The sequence below is a fragment of the Epinephelus lanceolatus genome, chromosome 8 (assembly GCF_041903045.1).
Source record: "Epinephelus lanceolatus isolate andai-2023 chromosome 8, ASM4190304v1, whole genome shotgun sequence".
NCBI lineage: Eukaryota > Metazoa > Chordata > Actinopteri > Perciformes > Serranidae > Epinephelus > Epinephelus lanceolatus.
This window is the reverse complement of record NC_135741.1, coordinates 2,181,764-2,206,971: the sequence shown is the minus strand read 5'-3', so window position 1 is coordinate 2,206,971 and position 25,208 is coordinate 2,181,764. Positions and strand designations below refer to the sequence as shown.

Genomic DNA, 25,208 nt, shown 5'->3' with positions numbered 1-25,208 from the left:
ATGTGTTGAGTCTGTCTCAAATAATTTTGAGACTTTTCTTTGAGATAGGATTTCAAATGTATGTTGAATTATGACACTGACATATTTTCTGACTTTATTTTTTGATATTGAAACATTTTATATTTTACATATGGATTTGATTTGTAGCACTTGAAACTTCTGTGATCCACTGTTGGTGTTGGCGACTTTTTATTCAGCCATGTTTACGCTTGTACGTCTTTTTAAATCAACAGTTCAGTTGTACAGTTACAATATGTTGAGAAGTTGCAATAAATATTAATGCAATATGTTCTATATCCCTTTGTGTTGTGTCTTTCCTTTGTCTGTTAAGATAACTGAGACTTCAGTGAGTCTTGAGGCATCCCCAGCCTTTACATCTCATCTGTAAATGCTTTATAAGGCATAGATAGTGCTCACTTTAGATGAGCTCACACAAAATACTTAATTAACGAGTAGTAAGTGCTTCCTAACGACCTGAATTAATGAGTTCCTGTATTAATAACTGTTTATAGGACCTCTATCGGAAAAGAAATTTGTGAGTTTTTAATAAAACATCTACTAACACATTCACTAACCATCAGTACATGTCTGAATGTGCATGTGTAAGTGCATGCATAAATGGACATGTAAATAGTTTATTAATCATTTTACATACACTTTCTAAATGATCTTACAAGCTACTGACAATTCCTAAATAACTGGTTTGTAAGTGATGTAATACTTAATTCAGAAATGCTGAATCCATCATTTATAAAGTATGAAAATTAAGCACGTTACAGATGAGCTTATTAATGAAGAGTAAAACATTTATGACTGTGTTTATAAACTACATACTAATGAGTATTCATGTCAGAAACATGCTTTATAAATGATGAATTCAGTGTTTATTAATGCTTAACTAATGCTTAATAGTGTGTACTTATTATAAAGTGTTAACCTCTATCTTGGTTAGAGGCATCAGACTGCACGGGAGGTCTCTTGTGTTTTGACCTGGAAATACACCAAGAACTGGAACAGAAACAGTATTCAAACCTTTACTGAAGCAAAAGTAGCATTATCACACTGGGAAAATACAACATTACAAACACAAGTCTTGCTTTCATAATGACTGAAGTAAAAATGAACACAAGTGTCATCAGAAAATAAATGTCCTTTAGTATCACAAGTTTAAGAACTCATTATGCAGAATAAACCCTTTTAAAGCCTTTTATCAAACAGTGTATTATTGGATGTGATTAATGATTACTGTTGGATCATTTCAACTCATCAAACATTTTAAATTTAAAATCTTAAACTGCAAAGTAATCAGTAACTACAGCTGATAAATGAATATAGTGTGGTCACTAAGTACAAGTCTAAAGTATGATAACATGGAAATCCATGGCTTCACAGTACAGTGCCTGTACTTTAGAACTTTGTAGCTTTGATTCAGACAAAGAAGAAGAGACAGGAGAAGATGATAAAGGAAGCCACTTTTAGTGATGCTATTACGCTGCACAGTCCAACTTAAAGGTCCAGTGTGTAGGATTTAGGAGGATAAATCAGCACAAATGAAATATAATATAATAAGTATGTTTTCTGTAGTGTATAATCAGCTGAAAATCAGAATCCTCGTGTTCTTGTTCCCTCAGAATGAGCTGTTTATATCTACATAGGGAGCAGGTCCTCGTCTACAGAGATCACCATGTTGCAGCGCCATGTTTCTACAGTAGCCCAGAACGGTCAAACCAAACACTGACTCTAGATAGTCATTCGCTTTTTCTCATCAGCCACCGTAGTTTGCCTCTCCAAGACAAGCTGAGCAGCATGGTAAAAACACAGATTTGTAACATGAAACATCTTTTTTCTGCATTTTTACTGGTTTAAATCAGCTGGTGTGTTTGTTTAGGAGAAGAAAAGAGCTCAGCAGATAATTTGGCTCCTGATAAAAACCTCCTGAACAATGAACACTGAAGGAATTCTAAGTTCACACTTGGCACATGGTAGAAGTTTCAGCTAGTTGCAATCGGAAATCATCACTGCTAATGTCCCTAAATCCAAACAATGGTCCTTTATTACACTTACTAATGTGTAACAAGCATATTATTCCAAATAGTAGATATAAATGTCTCATTCTAAAGTAACAAAACACAGTGATTCTTATTTTCAGGTGATTACACACTACAGAAAACATTCTTATTATATTATATTCAATTTCTGATGATATATCCCCCTAAATCCTACACACTGGACCTTTGAATTATTTAAGCTTAATTTGCTTTACTTTTCCTAATAAGGTGACAGCATGATAAAAATACATATTTCCACATAATTCTTTAAAATATTCTGAAACATTACAGTGAGACAACAACACATTTTCTGGATGCAGTATTACTCTCAAATAAAGAAAGAGAGTTAAAATAGATTTTAAAGATTATTAGAAACACCAAAGCTCATCTCTTTTAAAGCTGTTTTTTCCAATGGAGTTGCCTTCAGTTAAATCTCATCTTTAAGTGTCTTAATTTACAGTATCTTACATTATAAAGTGTATTTATTTTAATCTAACCTGATTTATAAATTGTCCGAACATATTGAAAACTGTCTGTTATAGTTTCCAACAGCCCAAACAGATAAATTCTTATGTTTTGTTTTAATCAACCAACAGTCTAAAGCTCAAAGATAATAAATATATGATCATATATGACAAAGAAAATGATCAGTTTCATATCTGAGGAGCTGGAACCAGCAAATATTTGGCATTTCTGCTTAAAGGTGAAACAGTAAGATAAAAAAAACTCACATGAATAATTTTAGGGAAATTACGTAAAGTTTGTATCCCTGATAAGGTGACAGCATGAGAAGAACACATATGATTATTTTCCATATCACTCATTTGTTAATATATTTTAAAGATTCCACAAAACATTAAAGCTGATTTTTTTTTTACTTTCCTTTAGTCAAATCTTATTATTAAGTATCTTCACTTATTTCTTCTTAAAGTATTTTCATTGAAAAATGTCAGAAAATAATAACAAAGTCTGTTCTAATTTCCAACAGCCCTAACAAATGATTTCTTATGTTTTGTTTTTATCGACCAACAGTCTAAGATATTAAATTTATGATCATATCAAATCTTATATTTAAGAACTTGGAATCAGCTGATAACTGATAAATGAATTGTCAAAATAGTTGCGACTGATGGATTAATCAGCTAATTGTTGCAGATCTATTCTGACCCATTACATGAAGACTTTAAGGAAAGAAATCCACTTTTCTCTGATGAAACCAAACACAACAATTCAGCCTTAAAGCTCATCCTTTTTGGTCTTCTTCTTCTTCTTCTTCTTCTCTTCCTTGTGGAAGACTTTTCCATCTGGCTGCTTCCTCCAGCTCAGTTTGATGTTGTCACCCAGCCCCTGGTCCTTCAGCTTCTGTTTGAGCTGAGACACAAAACTCCTCATCATTATCATCACTCACATACACAGATTACATTCTGCATTCTTATTTATATTGGACTCATCTGGAAGCTCTATTTTAGGAGCACTCTGCTTCATATATACTTGTTTTTCCTAAGGTGGTGCCGACCTGTTGGTCTGTTGTAGATTTTTCTTCTCTTGTAAACTCTCTGTCTTTTCTCAGATTGCTGGATTGTATTTGTACAGTTTCCTGCTGCATTTGGTGGCAGATAGTGAAGTTTCTGCTGACTGTTGATTCTTCATTAGTCACACATCAATAAGGCCTGCAGAGTGGCACTAACACACTCTTTACTTCTGCACATATGGATTGGCACAATGCTCAAGTCATGTCCTGTATGTGACCAAAGTATTGTAATGTATATCATGTATATAGCTTCTGAATGTCATTTATTAAATGTTCTTATTTTACTGTATTTATGATTTTAAATAGCTCTTTATCTGTTTCCTCCTCAGTCTGTTTCTTGTACTGCTGCAATGTGGATTTCCTCTCTGGGGATCAATAAAGTTGGGTTTTTTTATTTGCTTTCAGAGTCAATTGATTGGTTTTGAATCAAATTAGAAAACATGATTTACCTTCTTCAAGGTGTCCTCCATCACAGCAGGGTCATTCGGATCCAGAGAGGAGTCCTGTGTGTGAAACTTCAGTCTGAACACTTGTTTTGTCGTAGCTGTGGAAACATTTCAGAATTTCATCAGTTTAATCACTAACAGGGAAAATGTGGTAGTTACATCCTCCATCTGTTGCATGTTTTCAGCATTAAGTCGACACAAACTGATCATCTGCAGCTGATCACCACTGCTGCTCACTTTACAAACAACTCCATAAAAATGAGGGTTAAAATTTATTGTCCGGGACTTGATCACAACAACAATCTGTCCTTTAACGCTGAGAAAACAAAAGAGCTTATCACTGACTTCAGAAAAATGAAAACTGTTCAGCCACCTGTTGACATAAACAACACCCCTGTTGAAACTGTTAACAGCTTCAAGTTCTTAGGCATCCAGATCACCAGCTCCCTCTCCAGGTCTCTGAACACCAGTTGTGTCATCAAAACAGAGACTTGACTTTCTGAGGTGTGTGAGGAAACACAGCATGTCAACAAAAACCCTCATTTACTTCTACCAGTCCAAAATAGGAAGCACCTTGACTGGATGCATACTGGTATGGTTTGGCAGCATAACAGCACAGGATCATAAACACCTGATGAGGATGGTGAAAATAGCGTCAATAATCATAGGATCACCATTACATCAGATACAGGACATGTACACCACCTGCTGGAGGAAGAAAGCACTTTGTATTTGAAAGGACACTAGTCACCCAGCACACAGCCTTTTCTCTTATCTTCACTCAGGGAAGCATCTGCAGAGCATCAGAGCTCCAACCTCCCGCCTCAGAGATAGTTTTTACCCCCAGGCGGTCAGACTACTGAACAGGAGCACTTAAAGACTGTGGATGCTGTGGATTATTCATATATGTTTATTATATGCTGCTGTTATATGTTGCTATAGAAATCCAAATACACTTTGAATAATGGGTCAGAACTCACGTGTGCCGTAGCAAATGAACGCTTTCCTGTAGTCACAGGGGTCGTCGTGCCATTGTCCGGAGTAGAGGGAGTGGGAAAAGTGTACCAAGACACAATGCTGACTTCCTCCATGGTTATCAGGTTCCCCTGGTACCCAGTCCCTAAATGACGAGTTACTTCCATCCGACCACTTCCAGGAGTCTCTGAAGAGGCCGATCCAGACACGTTCTCCTGCAGGTATCAGCTCCTGTACCTTCTGGTTCTCTGTCATGTTCCTCACACTGGTCAGGTCTGTGTAGTTTACTCTGCAGTGGCTCTGGGCCTCAGTCCATGTCATGGATTTGTTGATGAGGATAAATGTCACATCCGACCCTGAAAATAGAGCACAGTGAGGCGCTGTGTAGATGCACCGTAACATACAGCCTCCCATCCATGCCTCTCTGTGGTACTTTTCAAACCATTATATAATATTGATAAACTAATGAATATGTAATAATAACAAAGTAAAACATTATCATCTTAACAAATAAAAAAACCTTGAGATATTACTTTCATGATTCATTGGCGTTCATTTATAGGCCCAAGAAAATGTGTTTCAAATAATCAACATCCAAATAGTAGGCTAGTCAAAATCGTTTTTAATTTCCACAAATTATTCATAAGCATATAGTAGTCGAGATTAAATCATATAAACACATTAACAGAATTGTTTCCTATTTAAAATTAAATGCTACATTACCATTAATAGTGGCATTTGAAAGTGATATGGGTATGTCCATCATAGTGACATTTGAAAGTGATATGGGTATGTCCATCATAGTGACATTTGAAAGTGATATGGGTATGTCCATCATAGTGACATTTGAAAGTGATATGGGTATGTCCATCATAGTGGCATTTGAAAGTGATATGGGTATGTCCATCATAGTGGCATTTGAAAGTAATATGGGTATGTCCATCATAGTGGCATTTGAAAGTAATATGGGTATGTCCATCATAGTGACATTTGAAAGTGATATGGGTATGTCCATCATAGTGGCATTTGAAAGTAATATGGGTATGTCCATCATAGTGGCATTTGAAAGTGATATGGGTATGTCCATCATAGTGGCATTTGAAAGTGATATGGGTATGTCCATCATAGTGGCATTTGAAAGTGATATGGGTATGTCCATCATAGTGGCATTTGAAAGTGATATGGGTATGTCCATCATAGTGGCATTTGAAAGTGATATGGGTATGTCCATCATAGTGGCATTTGAAAGTGATATGGGTATGTCCATCATAGTGGCATTTGAAAGTAATATGGGTATGTCCATCATAGTGACATTTGAAAGTGATATGGGTATGTCCATCATAGTGACATTTGAAAGTAATATGGGTATGTCCATCATAGTGGCATTTGAAAGTAATATGGGTATGTCCATCATAGTGGCATTTGAAAGTAATATGGGTATGTCCATCATAGTGACATTTGAAAGTGATATGGGTATGTCCATCATAGTGACATTTGAAAGTAATATGGGTATGTCCATCATAGTGACATTTGAAAGTGATATGGGTATGTCCATCATAGTGACATTTGAAAGTGATATGGGTATGTCCATCATAGTGGCATTTGAAAGTAATATGGGTATGTCCATCATAGTGACATTTGAAAGTGATATGGGTATGTCCATCATAGTGACATTTGAAAGTAATATGGGTATGTCCATCATAGTGACATTTGAAAGTGATATGGGTATGTCCATCATAGTGACATTTGAAAGTAATATGGGTATGTCCATCATAGTGACATTTGAAAGTGATATGGGTATGTCCATCATAGTGACATTTGAAAGTGATATGGGTATGTCCATCATAGTGACATTTGAAAGTGATATGGGTATGTCCATCATAGTGACATTTGAAAGTAATATGGGTATGTCCATCATAGTGACATTTGAAAGTGATATGGGTATGTCCATCATAGTGACATTTGAAAGTGATATGGGTATGTCCATCATAGTGGCATTTGAAAGTGATATGGGTATGTCCATCATAGTGACATTTGAAAGTGATATGGGTATGTCCATCATAGTGGCATTTGAAAGTGATATGGGTATGTCCATCATAGTGACATTTGAAAGTAATATGGGTATGTCCATCATAGTGACATTTGAAAGTGATATGGGTATGTCCATCATAGTGACATTTGAAAGTGATATGGGTATGTCCATCATAGTGGCATTTGAAAGTGATATGGGTATGTCCATCATAGTGACATTTGAAAGTGATATGGGTATGTCCATCATAGTGACATTTGAAAGTGATATGGGTATGTCCATCATAGTGACATTTGAAAGTGATATGGGTATGTCCATCATAGTGACATTTGAAAGTGATATGGGTATGTCCATCATAGTGACATTTGAAAGTAATATGGGTATGTCCATCATAGTGACATTTGAAAGTGATATGGGTATGTCCATCATAGTGACATTTGAAAGTGATATGGGTATGTCCATCATAGTGACATTTGAAAGTGATATGGGTATGTCCATCATAGTGACATTTGAAAGTGATATGGGTATGTCCATCATAGTGACATTTGAAAGTGATATGGGTATGTCCATCATAGTGACATTTGAAAGTGATATGGGTATGTCCATCATAGTGACATTTGAAAGTGATATGGGTATGTCCATCATAGTGGCATTTGAAAGTGATATGGGTATGTCCATCATAGTGACATTTGAAAGTGATATGGGTATGTCCATCATAGTGGCATTTGAAAGTGATATGGGTATGTCCATCATAGTGGCATTTGAAAGTGATATGGGTATGTCCATCATAGTGACATTTGAAAGTGATATGGGTATGTCCATCATAGTGGCATTTGAAAGTGATATGGGTATGTCCATCATAGTGACATTTGAAAGTAATATGGGTATGTCCATCATAGTGACATTTGAAAGTAATATGGGTATGTCCATCATAGTGACATTTGAAAGTGATATGGGTATGTCCATCATAGTGACATTTGAAAGTAATATGGGTATGTCCATCATAGTGACATTTGAAAGTGATATGGGTATGTCCATCATAGTGACATTTGAAAGTAATATGGGTATGTCCATCATAGTGGCATTTGAAAGTGATATGGGTATGTCCATCATAGTGACATTTGAAAGTAATATGGGTATGTCCATCATAGTGACATTTGAAAGTGATATGGGTATGTCCATCATAGTGACATTTGAAAGTAATATGGGTATGTCCATCATAGTGGCATTTGAAAGTGATATGGGTATGTCCATCATAGTGACATTTGAAAGTGATATGGGTATGTCCATCATAGTGACATTTGAAAGTAATATGGGTATGTCCATCATAGTGACATTTGAAAGTGATATGGGTATGTCCATCATAGTGACATTTGAAAGTGATATGGGTATGTCCATCATAGTGACATTTGAAAGTAATATGGGTATGTCCATCATAGTGACATTTGAAAGTGATATGGGTATGTCCATCATAGTGACATTTGAAAGTGATATGGGTATGTCCATCATAGTGACATTTGAAAGTAATATGGGTATGTCCATCATAGTGGCATTTGAAAGTGATATGGGTATGTCCATCATAGTGACATTTGAAAGTGATATGGGTATGTCCATCATAGTGACATTTGAAAGTGATATGGGTATGTCCATCATAGTGACATTTGAAAGTAATATGGGTATGTCCATCATAGTGACATTTGAAAGTGATATGGGTATGTCCATCATAGTGACATTTGAAAGTGATATGGGTATGTCCATCATAGTGACATTTGAAAGTGATATGGGTATGTCCATCATAGTGACATTTGAAAGTGATATGGGTATGTCCATCATAGTGACATTTGAAAGTGATATGGGTATGTCCATCATAGTGACATTTGAAAGTGATATGGGTATGTCCATCATAGTGACATTTGAAAGTGATATGGGTATGTCCATCATAGTGACATTTGAAAGTAATATGGGTATGTCCATCATAGTGACATTTGAAAGTGATATGGGTATGTCCATCATAGTGGCATTTGAAAGTGATATGGGTATGTCCATCATAGTGACATTTGAAAGTGATATGGGTATGTCCATCATAGTGGCATTTGAAAGTAATATGGGTATGTCCATCATAGTGACATTTGAAAGTGATATGGGTATGTCCATCATAGTGGCATTTGAAAGTGATATGGGTATGTCCATCATAGTGGCATTTGAAAGTGATATGGGTATGTCCATCATAGTGACATTTGAAAGTGATATGGGTATGTCCATCATAGTGACATTTGAAAGTAATATGGGTATGTCCATCATAGTGACATTTGAAGGACGGAGACTGACAGATTGAGCACTGCTTGTTGGGACATTTGGAGACGACAACATGTTGCTCCAGTCTCGTCTCTCCTGCGCTGACGGAGCCCAATAAGCCTGCAGGCTGCGCTCACACCGATGTCCCGTGACGGTCATGATGTGACGAGTTTCCAGGCCGGTGTCAGAGAGCCGACCTACAGCTGTGCTCCGGAGGCTGTGATTGGTGTAGACCCGCGGCTCCTTGTGCCCTTTCTCCCTTTTCTTTTCATTCTCTATCCTTTCTTCTTCTGCATCCCAGTCATCAAAATGATCAAATTCACCAAATAAATGAAATGAAACGATAAAATCACTCATGATGCCCGTTGTAATCTGTTGCCTCTGCTCTGAGTCTCCGTTGCTATGGTTACAAACCAGCAGTTGAGCCAGTGCAATAATTTAGAACCTGTCATCAGGCAATTTGACCGGAACGTCTTTTTAGCTGTCCTATAACACCTTTTAACGGACACCCTGCAGCCAATCAGAATTGAGTATTCACCCAGACCATGGTATAAACTAAATTAATAACAGTATTTCTGAACCATCTCTCTACATTCATAAAAACGTCCTTATTATAAAATCACCAAAAATAGACACATACAATATATTGCTTTTTAAATATGGATATTTTTGTCAGCACACACGCACGCACGCACACACACACACAGACACACACACACACACACACACTGTGTGCACGTGAACATACAAGTGTCCAGTCTGTCCATATCAGCCCTCTGTGATGTCATCAGGAGACACACTGAGCTGTTTTACTGTTTCCATTTGTTCTGTCTTATTCTCAGCCTGTCAGTCACCTTTAAAGCACTTTGAACTGCTCTCACCTGTATGAAAGGTGCTACAAATAAAGTTGGTTTGATGGATTGACCGATACTACAGAGGCCCAAATAATGAAAACAAAGAGGCAAAGAGAAGCAGAGAAGGAAAACTTCACTACTTCATATTCTCACCTCTGACATATGAGCAGACGACCTTAAGGCTGTCACTACACCAGTGGCCGTTCCATAGTCCATCCTCATCCATCGCTGTGCAGTGTGCTGCACTGTTATTATTGCTTGGTTCTCCATCCCTCCATCGTCTGAACTCTGTCTCCCCGTGTTTGTAGAAACTTGTGTCTGACAGTGACCACCTCCAGCTGTTAACGTCATCGTACAGTCCAATCCAGGGTCCCTAAAAGCAATATTTGACAGTGAGATAAAGAATTAGACCTCGCTCTAGCTTTTGTTCAAGGCAACATTTTTACATAAACTTCCCATTAACAGTCTTGATGCTGCCTGTCAGTCTGATCCTCCACCACTTTATTACAGGATTTTACAGCTGAGAGATTCAATGTGTAAAACTCTTAAAGGACAGGTTCACAAAATTTAAGTCTGTCTTCAAACAACATTCAGGAGCTCATATGAACAGTGAAACAAGTTTTGCCTCCTGTAATCATTCCTGCTGTTCATACTGGACATTAAGAGATCCCCTCATATTGGACTTTCAGTGTAAGTGATGCTGTTGCAGCTCATAATGAAATAATTTCAATGTATGCGATAACAGTTTTGTAATAACACTGGTGTCATGTAAGATTAGAAGAGTTTCTTTGCTCTAAGAAACAAGGAGAGTACTCTTTTCTTTAAATGATCACATCATACACTGAATTAATGACATTATTCAACATTTTGCTACTTAGTTTATACATAATCATTTTCCTACATTATTACATTTGGCATAAAACTCTTAATTACTAATTAAGCACTCAGGTTTTCTCACATTATATGCTGAATATTATTATTATTATTATTATTATTTTGAGCTGCTACAGCTGGGGAACAAACTCTACAGTCCTCGTTCTGTGTAAAATATATTCAAACATTGATGTGAAGTTAATCTGAGGCTTCATCTGTCTGTGGAGATCTTCCAAAGTTAGAGTCTTCCTCCTTTTGTTACCATCCCTCCACTGCAGCTCAACAGGGAAACACTGTCTGCTCAAACACCATGAGGGAAGTTTATACTAAAAACACTTTATACTTCTACTCTACTACATTTTACAGGAGATATTTACTATAGTTACTATGTAGCATCAGATTTTAATACTTTCAAACCACCTGTCTTTAACAATATTGTCAAAAATTACTTTTAGATGAAAGACAGAGAAAAGTGAACTAACGTTCCATCCATTTGGGTTGACCAGTTTGCTTGTATCTATCATGTTGTTCAGGGTCGTCACGTCCTCCATGTTGTCGACAGTAGCCAGGTCTGTGTATTTCTCTCTGCAGTAACTTTGTGCTTCAGTCCAGGTCTTCAGGTCATAAACAAAATGGTACTGACGTTCAGCATGTGATGAGACAGCACACAGCCCTGTAGTGACACACATGCATAGTGATCAGATTCAGACTATAAATGACTTTTTATATCTCTTCACTTTGTAATGTTTCATTTAGGTCACATAGACAGTACATTGTCCTGGACTAATCATATGGACTTTTTAGCATTAACATACAACAGAGAATTGACTTTGAGATGTTGTGTAATAAAAAAACAATCAAATCAAATAAATCATAATAACAGAATGAGTCACAGGAGACATTTCCCTTCACAGTGAGTACTTTTCTGCTGATACTTTTAAGTACATCTTGTTTGTCATATACACATATGTAGATTCAAACAGTTTTTGTTTGCTGTGATCATTCCTCCTGTTCATACTGGACAGTAACAGATTTTCTCTCCTAACATGCATCTAGACAGACTTAAAAATCTGTAAAACCTTCCTTCAAAGAGGATTTTAAATGCAGGACTTCTTCTTGTAATGAAGTTCTTTTACTTTAGTATTCCCACCATGACAGTTTTTGGTTATTTAGCTTTATATACTGTTCAAATGCATAAAGGTCATCAGGATTTTGTGTTTATCTCTACAAAATGACCGAGCTAAGTTTATAATATATATTAAAAAAAACTCCCTCTGCACAGCCGATATAGGGGATCAGGTGCTGGTCGATCGCAGGAACATCTTAAGTAACATATCAAAAATAGATGACCGCACACTGAATAGACTTTACTGTGAATTTATTGAGAGCGAACAACGCGTTTCGCCTGTGGCTTCTTCAGGTTCACTCATCACAATTACCTGAACATTCACAGGTGTGATAAAGACTCACGTGACTTGATTGTCAGTCAGTTCACTTCATTTTTTTCTTTTTTCTTTTAGTGCTTTAACAGATTTCCAAAAAATAAAACAATATAATTTTTCTAAGTTGTACAAAATGAAATAAAACAAAATAAAAAATCAAAATTAATGAAAAATTACGAGAGTTACACAATTTATATCGTTTAAATTGATACCATTATACAACCAATTGAATAGAAAATTATCAGTATGTTCACTTCATTTTTTCTCCAGTGCATTGACATATCAAAAAATAAACATTTCTCCAGTTGGAGCATAATAATTTTGTACAAAATTACATCTTAAAAAACATAGTTAGATCAATAGATAGTTACAAGAATAACACAATTTTATATTATTTCAATTCACCATTATACAGCCGACTGAATAGGAAGTGTTGAGAATGTTTTTTTAAAAAGGGGGGTTACAGGTCCTACAGCTGTCCCTCTCTACGCTAAATGGAAGGGGTGAGTGACAGGAGACCTAGTGACTCATCTCTCCCTACGGGTCCAGATTACCTGTAGAGGGAGATACAAGTTAATATTTATGTCATAGAAAAGGACTCAAATCCTGTGTTTTCAATAAATTCACAGTAAAGTCTATTCAGTGTGCGGTCGTCTATTTTTGATATGTTTATAATATATAGCTTTAATAAAGTTCAGAGTGTGATGATGTACAGTCGACTATAACAGTGCACTCAGTCAGTCCTCTCTGCAGAGCAGACTGTATGCTTAGGTTCCTATGGGCTGTTCCACAGTGGTACAGTGTTGTCAGAGGGAAACGTTCAAACAACCTTATGAAAAGAGTACGTTTTTAATGTTTTACCATTTCAAATGTTTTTTGTACGTTTTCCATTGGTATCATATTAAATTTGATGAATATTCTAAACAATAACCCTCTTTTTTAATTTCTTACCATCAGAGTACTGTGTTGCTTTAAGGTAACATACCCAAAAATGTACCCCTATAACAATATGTCTTGAACATTTCTTTAAATTATGTCATTATGTTCACTCAGTATATTATATGAAAACAATTTCTTCTTTTTTATTTTCCCCAGCTGGCATCATAATGTGTACCACACAGGGATATATCAAAGTGCTGTAACAGAAGAATAAACATTGATAAAACAAACACTGACCTGCTGTGATGAGCAGAAGAACTGTGTCCATCTTGTTCGCTCTCAGTTTGTTGAATACGTGACTTTAGACTTGCAGCTGTTGAAATAGCTCCTGATGTTCAACACAAACGCCTCACAGTACCTCACTATCATTTTAACGTCATGGAAAGTTTTCTGACTAAACAATTATTTACATATTAGGCAAAAAAATCAGCAGTTTTCCTTGTTTTCAAAAACATGTCTGACAGGCCTGCCATGTTGTTGGACTACAGCCACAAACAAACAGTGACCACACTCTGTAGTGAATGATCATTAGTCATTTAAAGGCAGTGACATTTCCATTACATTAGAAAGATTCATTCTACAAGGGATCCACTTTTTCATACTTTAAAACATTTGGCAGGAGTGTTCTGCTGTACAAAGACAAAGTGTGTTACAAACTACATATTCTGTCAAAACTGAGTTAAGACCAGAATCTCACTTCTTGGCTTCTGCTTTACCAGATCAAAATGATTATGCCATAGAAATGTATCACCTGCCAATTCTGGTGTTCTCTGGCAAATGCCAGTTGAGCTGCACGGTGCTGGGCTGTGAGCACAGGTCCCTGTAGAGGACGTGGGGCCCTCATGCCACCCTCATGGAGTCTGTTCCTGACAGTGTGCTCAGAAACATGCACACCAGTAGCCTGCTGGAGGTCATGTTGTAGGGCTCTGGCAGTGCTCCTCCTGTTCCTCCTCACACAAAGGAGCAGACACCGGTCCTGCTGCTGGGTTGATGCCCTTCTTGACCTGATTTGGCTGCAGGTACTGCCTCATGCTGCCTTTACTGGGGGATGTCTTGCTTTTGCCTCTCCATTGCACCTGTTGCCACTTAGATTTGCACTAAAGCAGCTGAAACTGATTCACAGTCACTTGTGCTTCCTAAATGGACAGACTGATATCCCTGAAGTTTAACTGACTTGGTGTTAGACTGAGACCAGAGCTCTACGGTGCGAGCATTTGCGACTAAAAATAGTTTTGAGCGAGCAAAAGAAATCATTCAGGAGCACGCTGTGCGAGTACACATTTCAACCAGCGGCAGAAACGAAAGGTGAATCCTGCAGGTTGTGGGTTGAACCGGGGTCACAGACAGGAATACGGCGGAGAACTATGGCCACCGCCGCAAGATAACGGTTTACCGGCGACCGAGAAGCTCAGCTCCAGGTCCAATAACTTCCTCTTTCGTTGGTGTCATGACTGCCCAGAAGTACCTGAACAGCCGAGCCGTGGCGGCACACAGGTATGTGACGTGTCAGAGGAGAAACGAGCCGCTCACATTTCTCTCTTTGTGGCAGGTAACGGTCCACAAACCTCACCGCACTGAAGGGACTGTTCTTAACTTATCAGAGGAGGAGGGTGGCTGGCTGATTTTTATTTTATTTATTTATTTTATTTTGATCCCCCCTGTAGCCACAAATATTTTTCCTTGAGCTTTTCGAAGTGACTGGTGGAAAATGCATGACCCTTCACCATGAATTAGATTTTTAAAATTTAGCTGAGTTCATCGGATGAAGTCAGCTCAGCGTGCCAGGCGACCCAACTACAAAAGCCAGTGGACTAAAGACATCCTTTGTGTCTAATAGTAGAGCAGTAGGCCCAATGTAGCCCTGTGTGTGTGTGTGTGTGTGTGTGCTGGGCCCCTACCACATACTTGAGAGGGCCTTTGTATTTTGTTGTTTTCCTATGAAATGTGTTATTTAAAATTTTCACTGTGCTCCTCATTTTTTTCATTTTTTAGGAGCACATGTGCTCGTTTTTGGCCAGGTGAGTAAATGTGCTTGAGTTTAACTGTCTTTAAATATTTCAGCTCTGTACATGTATGCACCGCTGTCAGGCTAACAGTTACATTAGCTAACTTTATCTATTATTTTATAGCCACTGGGCCAACTGTTCCCAGAGGTCTGTTAAAACGCTGTTAAAAATCCAGGTTGAGCCTCAGAACATGGAAAGGTTATCACAGCACATTGTGACTGCATCCAACTCGAGGCATGTTTAACACAATGGTTTATATTCATGATGTCTGATGTTAGTTGACTCAGCTCCTCCCGACTGAAGGTGGAGGGTTTTTGATCCATTCTCAGCGAACTCTTTTTTTACTTCTCCTCTTTACATCTTGCTATTTTCAGGACCTAAAGTGTCCTTTGGTTTTTCCCAATTTGATTGATTGGAGCAGCTGTAAACAGGGTAAATCACAGGCATCTGTGCAGTGGTGGTAGTCTTTGCCTTCAGCTGCCTGCCCTGCATCTGGACAGTGCACTAATGTATGACGTCATCAGAAGTTATTTTAGGATCAATAAGACATATTACATATAACGTAGTTGAGTCTTTTAATTAATGTCAATAAATCAGATTTATGATCAACAAATTCAGAATGCATGTGATTTAGTGACATACACAAACACAATGAACACTACTACTCCTTGTTGTGACCATGTTAGCGTGTATACCTTAGCACTGAGCTAAAAGAACTGCTGCTTATTTACAGACTCACAGGTGCAACACAATAATTTGGATTTTTTTTACCAAAGAAGAAGAAGAAGGAAAAGACCGAGGAAGAGGAGGGTCGAAGAAGATAAAAGAAGAAGATGTTGACAGAAGAAGATGACTGAAGAGAAGCAGGAAGCATCTGACCACAGTGGATTGAAACAACATTAAAGCTCATCTTGTTTTGGACTGGTCTTCTTCTTCTTCTCTTCCTTATGGAAGACTTTTCCATCTGGCTGCTTCCTCCAGCTCAGTTTGATGTGGTCATTGAGCCCCTGGTCCTTCAGCCTCTGTTTGAGCTGAGACACAAAAACATTCACTTTCCTGCATATCACCAGCAGAGAAAATCTCTTGGTGAATTCTATCCTGCATTCTTTCTCACACTGTCCTCATGTTGAAGTTCTTTTTCAGGAGCATGCTGCTGCACGCTTTGATTTATTCAGCTGTAAATGCTTTATTATTTTTGACACACAAGTCTTACAGTAATGATGACACATGTGTTTGGACTGCATATAGCATATTTACAATGTTCTTAGGAGTCAGCTAAATCATATGAATGATTTGGTTCTACTGTAAAAAGAAAATGTACCTGCTTTAAGATGTCCTCCGTCACAGCATGGTCGTTCAGATCCACAGAGGAGTCCTGTGTCTTAAACCTCAACTTCATCACTTTCATCACTTTCATCACTTTCTCTGAAACAGGCATGACTTAAAACAAACAAACAAACAAACTTTATTAGTCACAACATTTCTGGTTGGATAATAATCAGCATCCTTCAATAATGAAAAAGAAATCTATGGTATTACATTTTCCATCAGCTCAGTCTCTTAACATGGAGCTCTGCCGTCACTCAAACAACACGAACCTATCATCTGATCACTGCTGATTATTAACTGACTGAATAATATCATGAACATCATCAACATTATGGATGTTAATTTGTATTTTCTATCCATAGCTTGAGCATTACAGTTGTTATTTGTTTGTTTTCAAGATGTTTTTTGCTGGATATATAAATAAAGTAAACCTAAATGTACATGTAAAGGCTAATCACACCATAGCTCACCACTGTAACAGATAAATGCTCTCTTCAAGTCACAGTTCCAGTCGTCCCAGCCTCCAGATTGGCCAAAGACTGCAGTCACACAAGACTTCAAGGAACTAGTAAGTGCTGAAGGTCTCCAGTGCCTAAATGAGGAATTACTTCCATCCGACCACTTCCAGGAGTCTCTGAAGAGGCCGATCCAGACACGTTCTCCTGCAGGTATCAGCTCCTGTACCTTCTGGTTCTCTGTCATGTTCCTCACACTGGTCAGGTCTGTGTAGTTTACTCTGCAGTGGCTCTGGGCCTCAGTCCATGTCATGGAGGCGTCAGTGAGGACAACTGTCACATTAGACCCTGAAAATAGAGCACAGTGAGGCGCTGTGTAGATGCACGTAACATACAACATAAATGCTATATATTATGTATGAATATTTCCTCACATTTATTAAACACACACATTTCTTTAAAGCTGAAATCATGAAGCTGTGCAGGGGCGTAGCACCAAACTCTGGGCCTTGTGCCTAAGCAGCCTCTGTGGGCCCCCCCACCCTTCCTCTCTCGATCTATGTCTCTCTCATGCACCTTTTGGTTCTGTCTGTCAGTTTGCCTTCTTTTACTGTCTGTCTGTCTTTCTTTCCTTTTCCTCCTTCCTTCCTTCCTTTTTTGGAACCCTGATTTCCCTTTTTAAAGTAAAGACATGTCAGTGTATGTTGGTGCATCAGCAGCATAAGCAGACACTCAAACCTCTTTACACTGCCTCTTCAAGGAGGTAATTTAATGTGGTTGTGTCGCCTCACAATTATATATCAAAGGTACGATGGGGGATAGAGTTGTCTCGCCTGTAAGCCGGCAGCAGAGATTCTAACAGCGGTTATATAAACGGGACAGCCAGCAGGTCCAGGAGCTCCTAACCCTCCGAGCACAGGACGAGATTTTGAGGATTTGTACTGTCGGTTGAGCAAACATTTATTGTTTGGTTTTACAAACACTATATATCATACCATATACACCCAATGAGCCATTTCTCTGCACTGACTGCTTTTACTTTTGATACTTTAAGAACATTTTCCTGATTATGATTACAAACCTTTATTAAAGCAACATTTTAATGCAGGACTTATATTTGCTCAAAAAGTATTTTCACAGTGTGGATTTGAACTTTTACTTTAGTTTATCACATTCATTTTCAGGGACCATGTACAGAAATCATTCCTCTCATACAGAGAGAAGAGATGCATTGTTCCAAATTTAGCAACAGGCACATTTCCAGGGAAGAGAAGGATCTGTATACTTCCCCAAACTTTATGCAAACACAGACTGATTTGAATGTTGCAGCTGACTCTAAAGAGCAACTCACATGTGCTGAAAGCAGTGTCAACATCTACATACTATTATTTATGTAACTAGAGTTGTATTGAAGAAACATGAAGGACAAAAAAGCAACTCTTACCGTACTTTATAAGTAAATTAGATTTTGTCATTGAGATTCTTGTTGTTTTCTTAACTTTTAGCCATGCTAGCAGCGTAGCTCCAGGGATGGCACAGTTGATTGGTCTTTGGTCCAGACTGACGCATCTCAACAGCAACTGGATGGATTGTGGTGCTTTGGTACAAACATTCATGATCCTCAGAGGCCAAAGATTCGTCATGAGACAAGTTGGAACAGGCGACTACGTGCAATGCGCCGTTCTGCAATGTTCTAAAAACCTGCCGGTTCACAGGAAGTGACCACCATGAGACGGTGTATCATCTCTAGTCAACAACTCTCTGTGCTTCTGATCTGTAACGTTGACAGGAAGTGACCGCCATGAGACGGCGTATCATCTCTAGTCAACAACTCTCTGTGCTTCTGATCTGTAACGTTGACAGGAAGTGACCGCCATGAGACGGCGTATCATCTCTAGTCAACAACTCTCTGTGCTTCTGATCTGTAACGTTGACAGGAAGTGACCGCCATGAGACGGCGTATCATCTCTAGTCAACAACTCTCTGTGCTTCTGATCTGTAACGTTGACAGGAAGTGACCGCCATGAGACGGCGTATCATCTCTAGTCAACAACTCTCTGTGCTTCTGATCTGTAACGTTGACAGGAAGTGACCGCCATGAGACGGCGTATCATCTCTAGTCAACAACTCTCTGTGCTTCTGATCTGTAACGTTGACAGGAAGTGACCGCCATGAGACGGCGTATCATCTCTAGTCAACAACTCTCTGTGCTTCTGATCTGTAACGTTGACAGGAAGTGACCGCCATGAGACGGCGTATCATCTCTAGTCAACAACTCTCTGTACTTCTGATCTGTAACGTTGACAGGAAGTGACCGCCATGAGACGGCGTATCATCTCTAGTCAACAACTCTCTGTGCTTCTGATCTGTAACGTTGACAGGAAGTGACCGCCATGAGACGGCGTATCATCTCTAGTCAACAACTCTCTGTGCTTCTGAGACAGTTTCGTCTCATCACAAATCTGTCTTATACTGTCTGTATGTTTGAAAATAGATATGTTAATTTAAACATTGTAAACGTCACCTCCCTCATACTTCCATGTGTCCTTTATGATAGATACAGCCAATAGACGGCACCAGAGGGCGAAGTCAAAAGTTTCTGACGACAACAAATGAGGCGACAGTGGAGGAGGTCGTTATGGACGCAGAATACAGAGAATTCTTTTCACTATTTTCACAATATATTACTGTATATTACCAATTAGTTACGTTCCGCCATTATTTCAACTTCTTTGTCGTCTCCTACAGTTTTATCTCCCTTAAACACACTACACTGCCTCCATGATCTCTGGTGACGCTGCGGGATGCTGCTCTGTTTCATCTGTATCTGTAAGCTCTCAGAAAATGTGCACAAATAAATACAAAATGAACGTAGAATATGGACAGAAGACTCCGTCTGTCTCATCTCTGTCTCTAACGTTGAGCATAAATGAATCCTAATATTCATAACAGTATTTTCATTTCTCTGTTATTGTTATTTTTATAGTTGTGTCCTTTTGTTGTTGGTTATTTTATGATTCTTTTGTTCACTTAAACAATTCATGTTCTTATTATTACTGTCACTTAAATGCGCCTTCATTCGTCTGTCAGCTGTCAACAATCTGCCATCTGTTTGTGGTTCAGTTGACGTGACGTTATTCCTGCTTTGCAAAGGATTGTGGGTCAGAATAGCCAGAGAAGCATGCTGGCTTTCATACTGCAAAATCCAACTGCATGCAGTAGAACATCCTGGTATTTTTGGCAGCTCTGAGGTTGTACCTGAGCTGAAAGGTCAAATCAGCATGCTAACATGCCTACAATGGAAAATGCTAACATGAATATGCTAAAATGTGTTCACTTTGCCCACATTCCCTGTTATAGCATGCTAACTTTTGCTAATTTCCAATAAAACACAAAGTACAGCTGAAGCTGATGGGAGTGTCATTAGTTTGAAGATATTTGGTCACAAATCAAAATATTGTACAAAAGTCAGGAGATCAAACTTACACAATTTATCCTCTGGGGACCACAAATTTGCGAGAGAAAAAGTCAGACGATCATCAAAGTTGTTAGAATGTATAATCTTGGGATCTTGAATATCTTTTGTAAATGTCATGACATTTGATTTGTTATAAAGATATTTCAGTCACAACCACAAATGTCACCCTCATGGTGGCACTAGAGTGAAAGTCAGGAGTTCACCAAAGTCGGTAGGAATCACCCTCTGTCTGAACTGGGCTTCAGACAGCATGTTAGAATCTACAGTGTATACAGTTATTACTTAAAAGTTAAAACTACACACATTGCAAAGTAACAACAGCAGAGCTCTCAGGGTTGACCTCCGTCTCTGGAGAGCTTGTGGAATGGCGTTTTGTATTATCTCCAAGGTAACACATATATGAGGAAGAGGGTCAAAGATCAGCGTGCAATGTTATGATGAAGGAGTATGAACGCAGCTTTAGTCTGGCTCAATATTCACCCCAAATATTTTCAAGTATATAAAAAATATATTAATCAGAATTCAGATCATTTTACAGTTGGCAGGTTGGAAAGCTGTGGTTAAATTATGGGACACAAAGAGAAGAAACCCAGACTGATGGAACTGTTTCTTTAGGCCTGATCTGACTAGGTAGTGTTGGTGTTAGGTCAGAGTGTGTGTGTGTGTGTGTGTGTGAGTGAGATGGGGCTGAGAATGAAGCTTTATTTATTCATGTCGCTGCCCTAATTATCATTCAGTACAGCTGGTGGTCACTATTGGTTTGTGGCTGTGGTCCAACAAAATGATACCAAACATGTTTTTGCAAAAGAGGAAGTGAACTCTGTTTTGACTAATATGCAAATAACTGGTGTGTCTGAACAGTTTCCATGAGGTTAAAACAACACTGAGGCACTGTAAGCCTGTTATGTTGACCATAACGAGCTATATCACTAATAATCACTTTATTTCAGCTCTGTTTATCTTTTTTAGAATAACAGGGTTTGCAAACTGTTTTGTGGTGTGATTTGAAGTGAGTGTGCTGAGCAGGTTGTTTAACACACACCAACACTGTTGGCTCTCTGCTGCCATCTAGTGGCAAATATGAGCTCTTCCAAAATCAATCAAATTAATAATATAAAAATCTTGTCTAATCATTTGAAAAATTCAACTTTTAAAGAGTATGTACAAATCAGTCAGTCAGTCTTCATCTATAATGACATCCTCAGCATTTTAATTTCAACATAAAAAACTTTACTGAACATTAAAAACACATAAAAACACATAACCAATAAATGTTTCAGAAGTTCCTGACGTATTTCAAATATTTACATCAGTTTCTGTACAAGTCAAACAGACCTGAGGTGGCAAGAGAAAAAACAGGTGACAAGATGACGGGAAAAATGAGGAAATATGACCTCTGAAACAATAACAGTCCATTCACCTCCTAAAAAAGCCCAACAGTTCATGACGTGTTATTAAAATTTCATATACAGTATTTACATTCATTAAGAGAGTATAAAAACCTAAAGTCCTCTGATCCAGGACTGCTGTGTGCCAACGATGCTGCCTCCCCACCATCCTGTACACATGATTATTATTATTATTATTATCATGTGTGCTGAACGGCACTTTAGATAAAAACTTGATCAATTGTCTGAAAGCCAGAAACCAGAACCACGCAGCCATGTGGACCAGACTTACTGCTCCGTTGTCCCTAATAAACGATGAATAACCACTAATTAATTTATTGTTATCATTATAATTTCATGACAGTATTTGGCATCATCTAAACGGCACCAGGAGGAGGTTTTGCTGTGAAGCATAAAATCTGCAGTTTGAGTATAAATCTGAACATCTTTGATTTAAACGTCTTCGTGTCGTGTGTTGAGTTTGAGACTCTGTCACCGTCCACTGCTTTACTGTGACTCATCAGTGTTTCACAGGACAAACAAACCAGTCCAGCAGGGAAATACAATAACCAATTAATTAATTAATGTCCATATATTTGCAGCATTATTGGCTGATTTGTTTACTGTTTCAGTGCTGCCTTTTTTATTTATTTGTGATGTGAGGACAAACAACATCTCCTGGATGATTGTGTGGATGAAATTAGATAAAGCACACATTAAAGTCGTCGTGTTTTAAAGCCCCTAAAGCAAATGAATGACCCCATTAAGTGACTGTATTTTGGCATGCCCTTTATAATGTGGAGATAATAAATGATGGTCATGTTTAGGTCTCCAAAGTCATGATTTAATTCAGTGTTTGCAGACTCTAGTACAGGGATGCTTGGCTTGTTTTGCCAGGAGGTCAGGGGCCAATCAGCGGTCGTGCACATGTCCGCAGGGGTGTTTCTGGGATTTGACAACATTTTGGGCCGAGGCCGGACGCCTGTCAGAGGACCCTGGGGGATCCTCCTCTGGCAACTGTTTTGATAAACAAGCTCTATTTTGATGCTTTGTTTAATGCACTCTGGTACCTTAAGCTGCTGTCACACTGCCGTACGGTGACTCAGTCATTTCAATGAGGGGCAGGCATGTGACGACTTGGGATGAGAACGTGTTGCCTAAACACATTTAATGCATGTACTCTTTGCTTCTCCACATACCGCTGAGCATGCACAGTGCACCGCGTCAAAGAGGCTGAGGTGAGGATTATTCAGGTAGTAGCCTAGTTAATAATATCTTAGTCAATCTTGGTCGCCATTAGCTGTTACTTTAACGGACTGATTATTCACCTCATAAGTCACGACGCGCTGCTCTCCGCTATATAAAAGTATATAAGTAGCTTTTAATAATAAGAAAGTATTGGTATCAATATCTTGCCCTGTATTACTTGGTGTCAGACTGAAACCAAATTTTGTGATATGGGCTCAGTCAGCTTTACTTTAGTCACATGACACAATAATCCAGGTAAACTCAAACATCTATTAGAAACTCTGTGTTACTTTGATTACTGTGAGAGATCTAGTTTCTTCTAACATGGTTCAAAGTATCGACGACTCTCTGGATGACAAAAGGCTTTTAGAGCAGTTACACCTCAAGACTGATGCAGACGATCACAGGAAGGACTGAATGATCACAGAGACACTCAGGAGGATCAGGAGGGGCGTGGCCTGAAGGAGAAGGGCAGAGTTCTTTAGTCTCACCTCCAGCGGGTAGTTGTTGCTTAACGCCAGCGCCTGGCAGACAGAAGCAACAGAGCACAGAGTCAAACAACAGGTCCATCACAGTCGACCTGTTTCTGTGTGCATTATGGAGTTAAACATGAAAAACTGCAGAGCATTTAAACAAAAAGATGAAACTTTAAAGGAAAGATGAAGCAACAACAGATGTTCACAGTTAATGCTGAGGCAGTGTGAGCCTCTCTTACTGGACTGGCTCCGAATTCAGAGTAAGGCCAAGTTTCTGTCAGATCGGTGGTAATTCGATGAGCAGTTTGAGGTCACGACATCTGATCAACACTGGCATTAACTAAACTAAAAAAGTTAGAAACTGCGATGAGCTTGTTTTAATATCAATAAAAATATTAAATTAGACTGCTGTGATATTAAACTGAACTTCACTACAGAACAGACTGTATCTTTCACCTGTGGCTCCGGATTTGTCTTTTTTCTTCTTACTTTCCGTTCATAGAAGATCTCTGCATTTATCTCTCTTTGTTAAGATTCTTGAGGTCACAGCTCTCGTTTGAATGAACTGTAATAAACCTGTGACGGGGCAACACAACCAAGAGTCCCGTGCTGGTCGACTGATCCCTACAGCGAGAGTATAGAAGGTCGCAGGTTCTGGTTGTGCAGACAGGCTGATTAAAATGTGCAATGTGAGTAAACACAATGTGCAAGATGAATAAAAACGCATGGTGTCTGCCCAGCTTAAGTCACTGCCCTCACCTAAGATTCTGTTTTTTGCAATTTAAAAGCTTGTTGTGCTCACTGGGTGGAAAAACACTTAAGCCAATCAAAGCTTGTCGAGAGAGATGTCGAGTCACTGCTGATTGGTTTGAGCTGATGGGAATGTTGTTAGCTCTGCAGGTATTTGGTCATAAACCAAAGTGTTGGACACATGAAAATATTGACCTGATGATGGTGCTGGATGTAGTGAGAGGATCAACAAAGTTATTACAGTTTATTATCAAAGGGGAAACATAAGGGATGAACCACATTTCATCACAATCACCTCAACAGATGTTGAGACACTTCAGTCTGAAACACAGTGCTGGACTAACAGACTGACAAAGGGACGGTGTCGTCCTTAGAGCAATGTAGGTTTGTATTTCAATACAGTCATGTCGTTAAAAAAGAAGGAAAACAGACACTAAAGACTCGTCTCCACCAAACCCTTTCAGTCCAGCACCTTTGGAACCAACAGTAACCCTTCAGACATGGTACCTAGACCCTCGGTCTGTTTAGAGTTTCTACCGCACCGACATTTTCACAACAAAATAGAACAGGCTGCAGTGAGAGTCTCTCTCCATGGGATATTTAAAAATAGCAGCTTTGTGCATTTAGTCCTTCTCAGGCAAGCTCA

The 25,208-nt window shown here is 38.6% G+C and overlaps 3 protein-coding genes across 4 annotated transcripts in view; all 3 read right to left on the bottom strand.

Annotated features, from left to right (window-relative positions):
* Positions 1 to 1,020: 1,020 nt before the first annotated feature.
* LOC144464109 (C-type mannose receptor 2-like) lies at positions 1,021 to 13,785 on the bottom strand. Its single transcript, XM_078169721.1, has 6 exons — positions 13,670 to 13,785; positions 11,534 to 11,724; positions 10,332 to 10,551; positions 5,006 to 5,356; positions 4,029 to 4,123; positions 1,021 to 3,419 (listed from the first exon to the last, which is right to left on the bottom strand). Exons 1-6 carry the CDS (start codon positions 13,698 to 13,700, stop codon positions 3,285 to 3,287), a joined length of 1,023 nt encoding a protein of 340 aa, XP_078025847.1. The 5' UTR covers positions 13,701 to 13,785; the 3' UTR covers positions 1,021 to 3,284.
* Positions 13,786 to 15,996: 2,211 nt separating this feature from the next.
* Positions 15,997 to 17,567, bottom strand: LOC144464106 (dromaiocalcin-1-like). Its single transcript, XM_078169715.1, has 3 exons — positions 17,238 to 17,567; positions 16,760 to 16,878; positions 15,997 to 16,469 (listed from the first exon to the last, which is right to left on the bottom strand). Exons 1-3 carry the CDS (start codon positions 17,533 to 17,535, stop codon positions 16,338 to 16,340), a joined length of 549 nt encoding a protein of 182 aa, XP_078025841.1. The 5' UTR covers positions 17,536 to 17,567; the 3' UTR covers positions 15,997 to 16,337.
* Positions 17,568 to 21,888: 4,321 nt separating this feature from the next.
* Positions 21,889 to 25,208, bottom strand: part of LOC117257991 (deoxyribonuclease-1-like) — a 37,719-nt gene continuing 34,399 nt past the window's right edge. Inside the window, exon 11 of one of the 2 annotated variants that reach the window (XM_078169712.1) lies at positions 21,889 to 23,860. In XM_078169712.1, coding sequence (XP_078025838.1) covers positions 23,738 to 23,860 — 123 coding nt within the window. In that variant the 3' untranslated portion in view covers positions 21,889 to 23,737. The remainder of the gene's footprint in view (positions 23,861 to 25,208) is intronic. The other variant, XM_078169714.1, reaches the window with a different exon arrangement.

Coding starts and splice junctions, on each gene's coding strand:
- LOC144464109 (XM_078169721.1), bottom strand. CDS start 13,700: ATGGACACAGTTCTTCTGCTCATCACAGCAG. Junction 10,552..11,533: donor TCAACCCAAATGGATGGAAC/GTTAGTTCACTT, acceptor TATTGCTTTTAG/GGACCCTGGATTGGACTGTA. Junction 3,420..4,028: donor TGGAGGACACCTTGAAGAAG/GTAAATCATGTT, acceptor TTTGTGTCTCAG/CTCAAACAGAAGCTGAAGGA.
- LOC144464106 (XM_078169715.1), bottom strand. CDS start 17,535: ATGACATGGACTGAGGCCCAGAGCCACTGCAGAGTAAACTACACAGAC. Junction 16,879..17,237: donor AGCATTTATCTGTTACAGTG/GTGAGCTATGGT, acceptor GTTTGTTTTAAG/TCATGCCTGTTTCAGAGAAA. Junction 16,470..16,759: donor CGGAGGACATCTTAAAGCAG/GTACATTTTCTT, acceptor TTTGTGTCTCAG/CTCAAACAGAGGCTGAAGGA.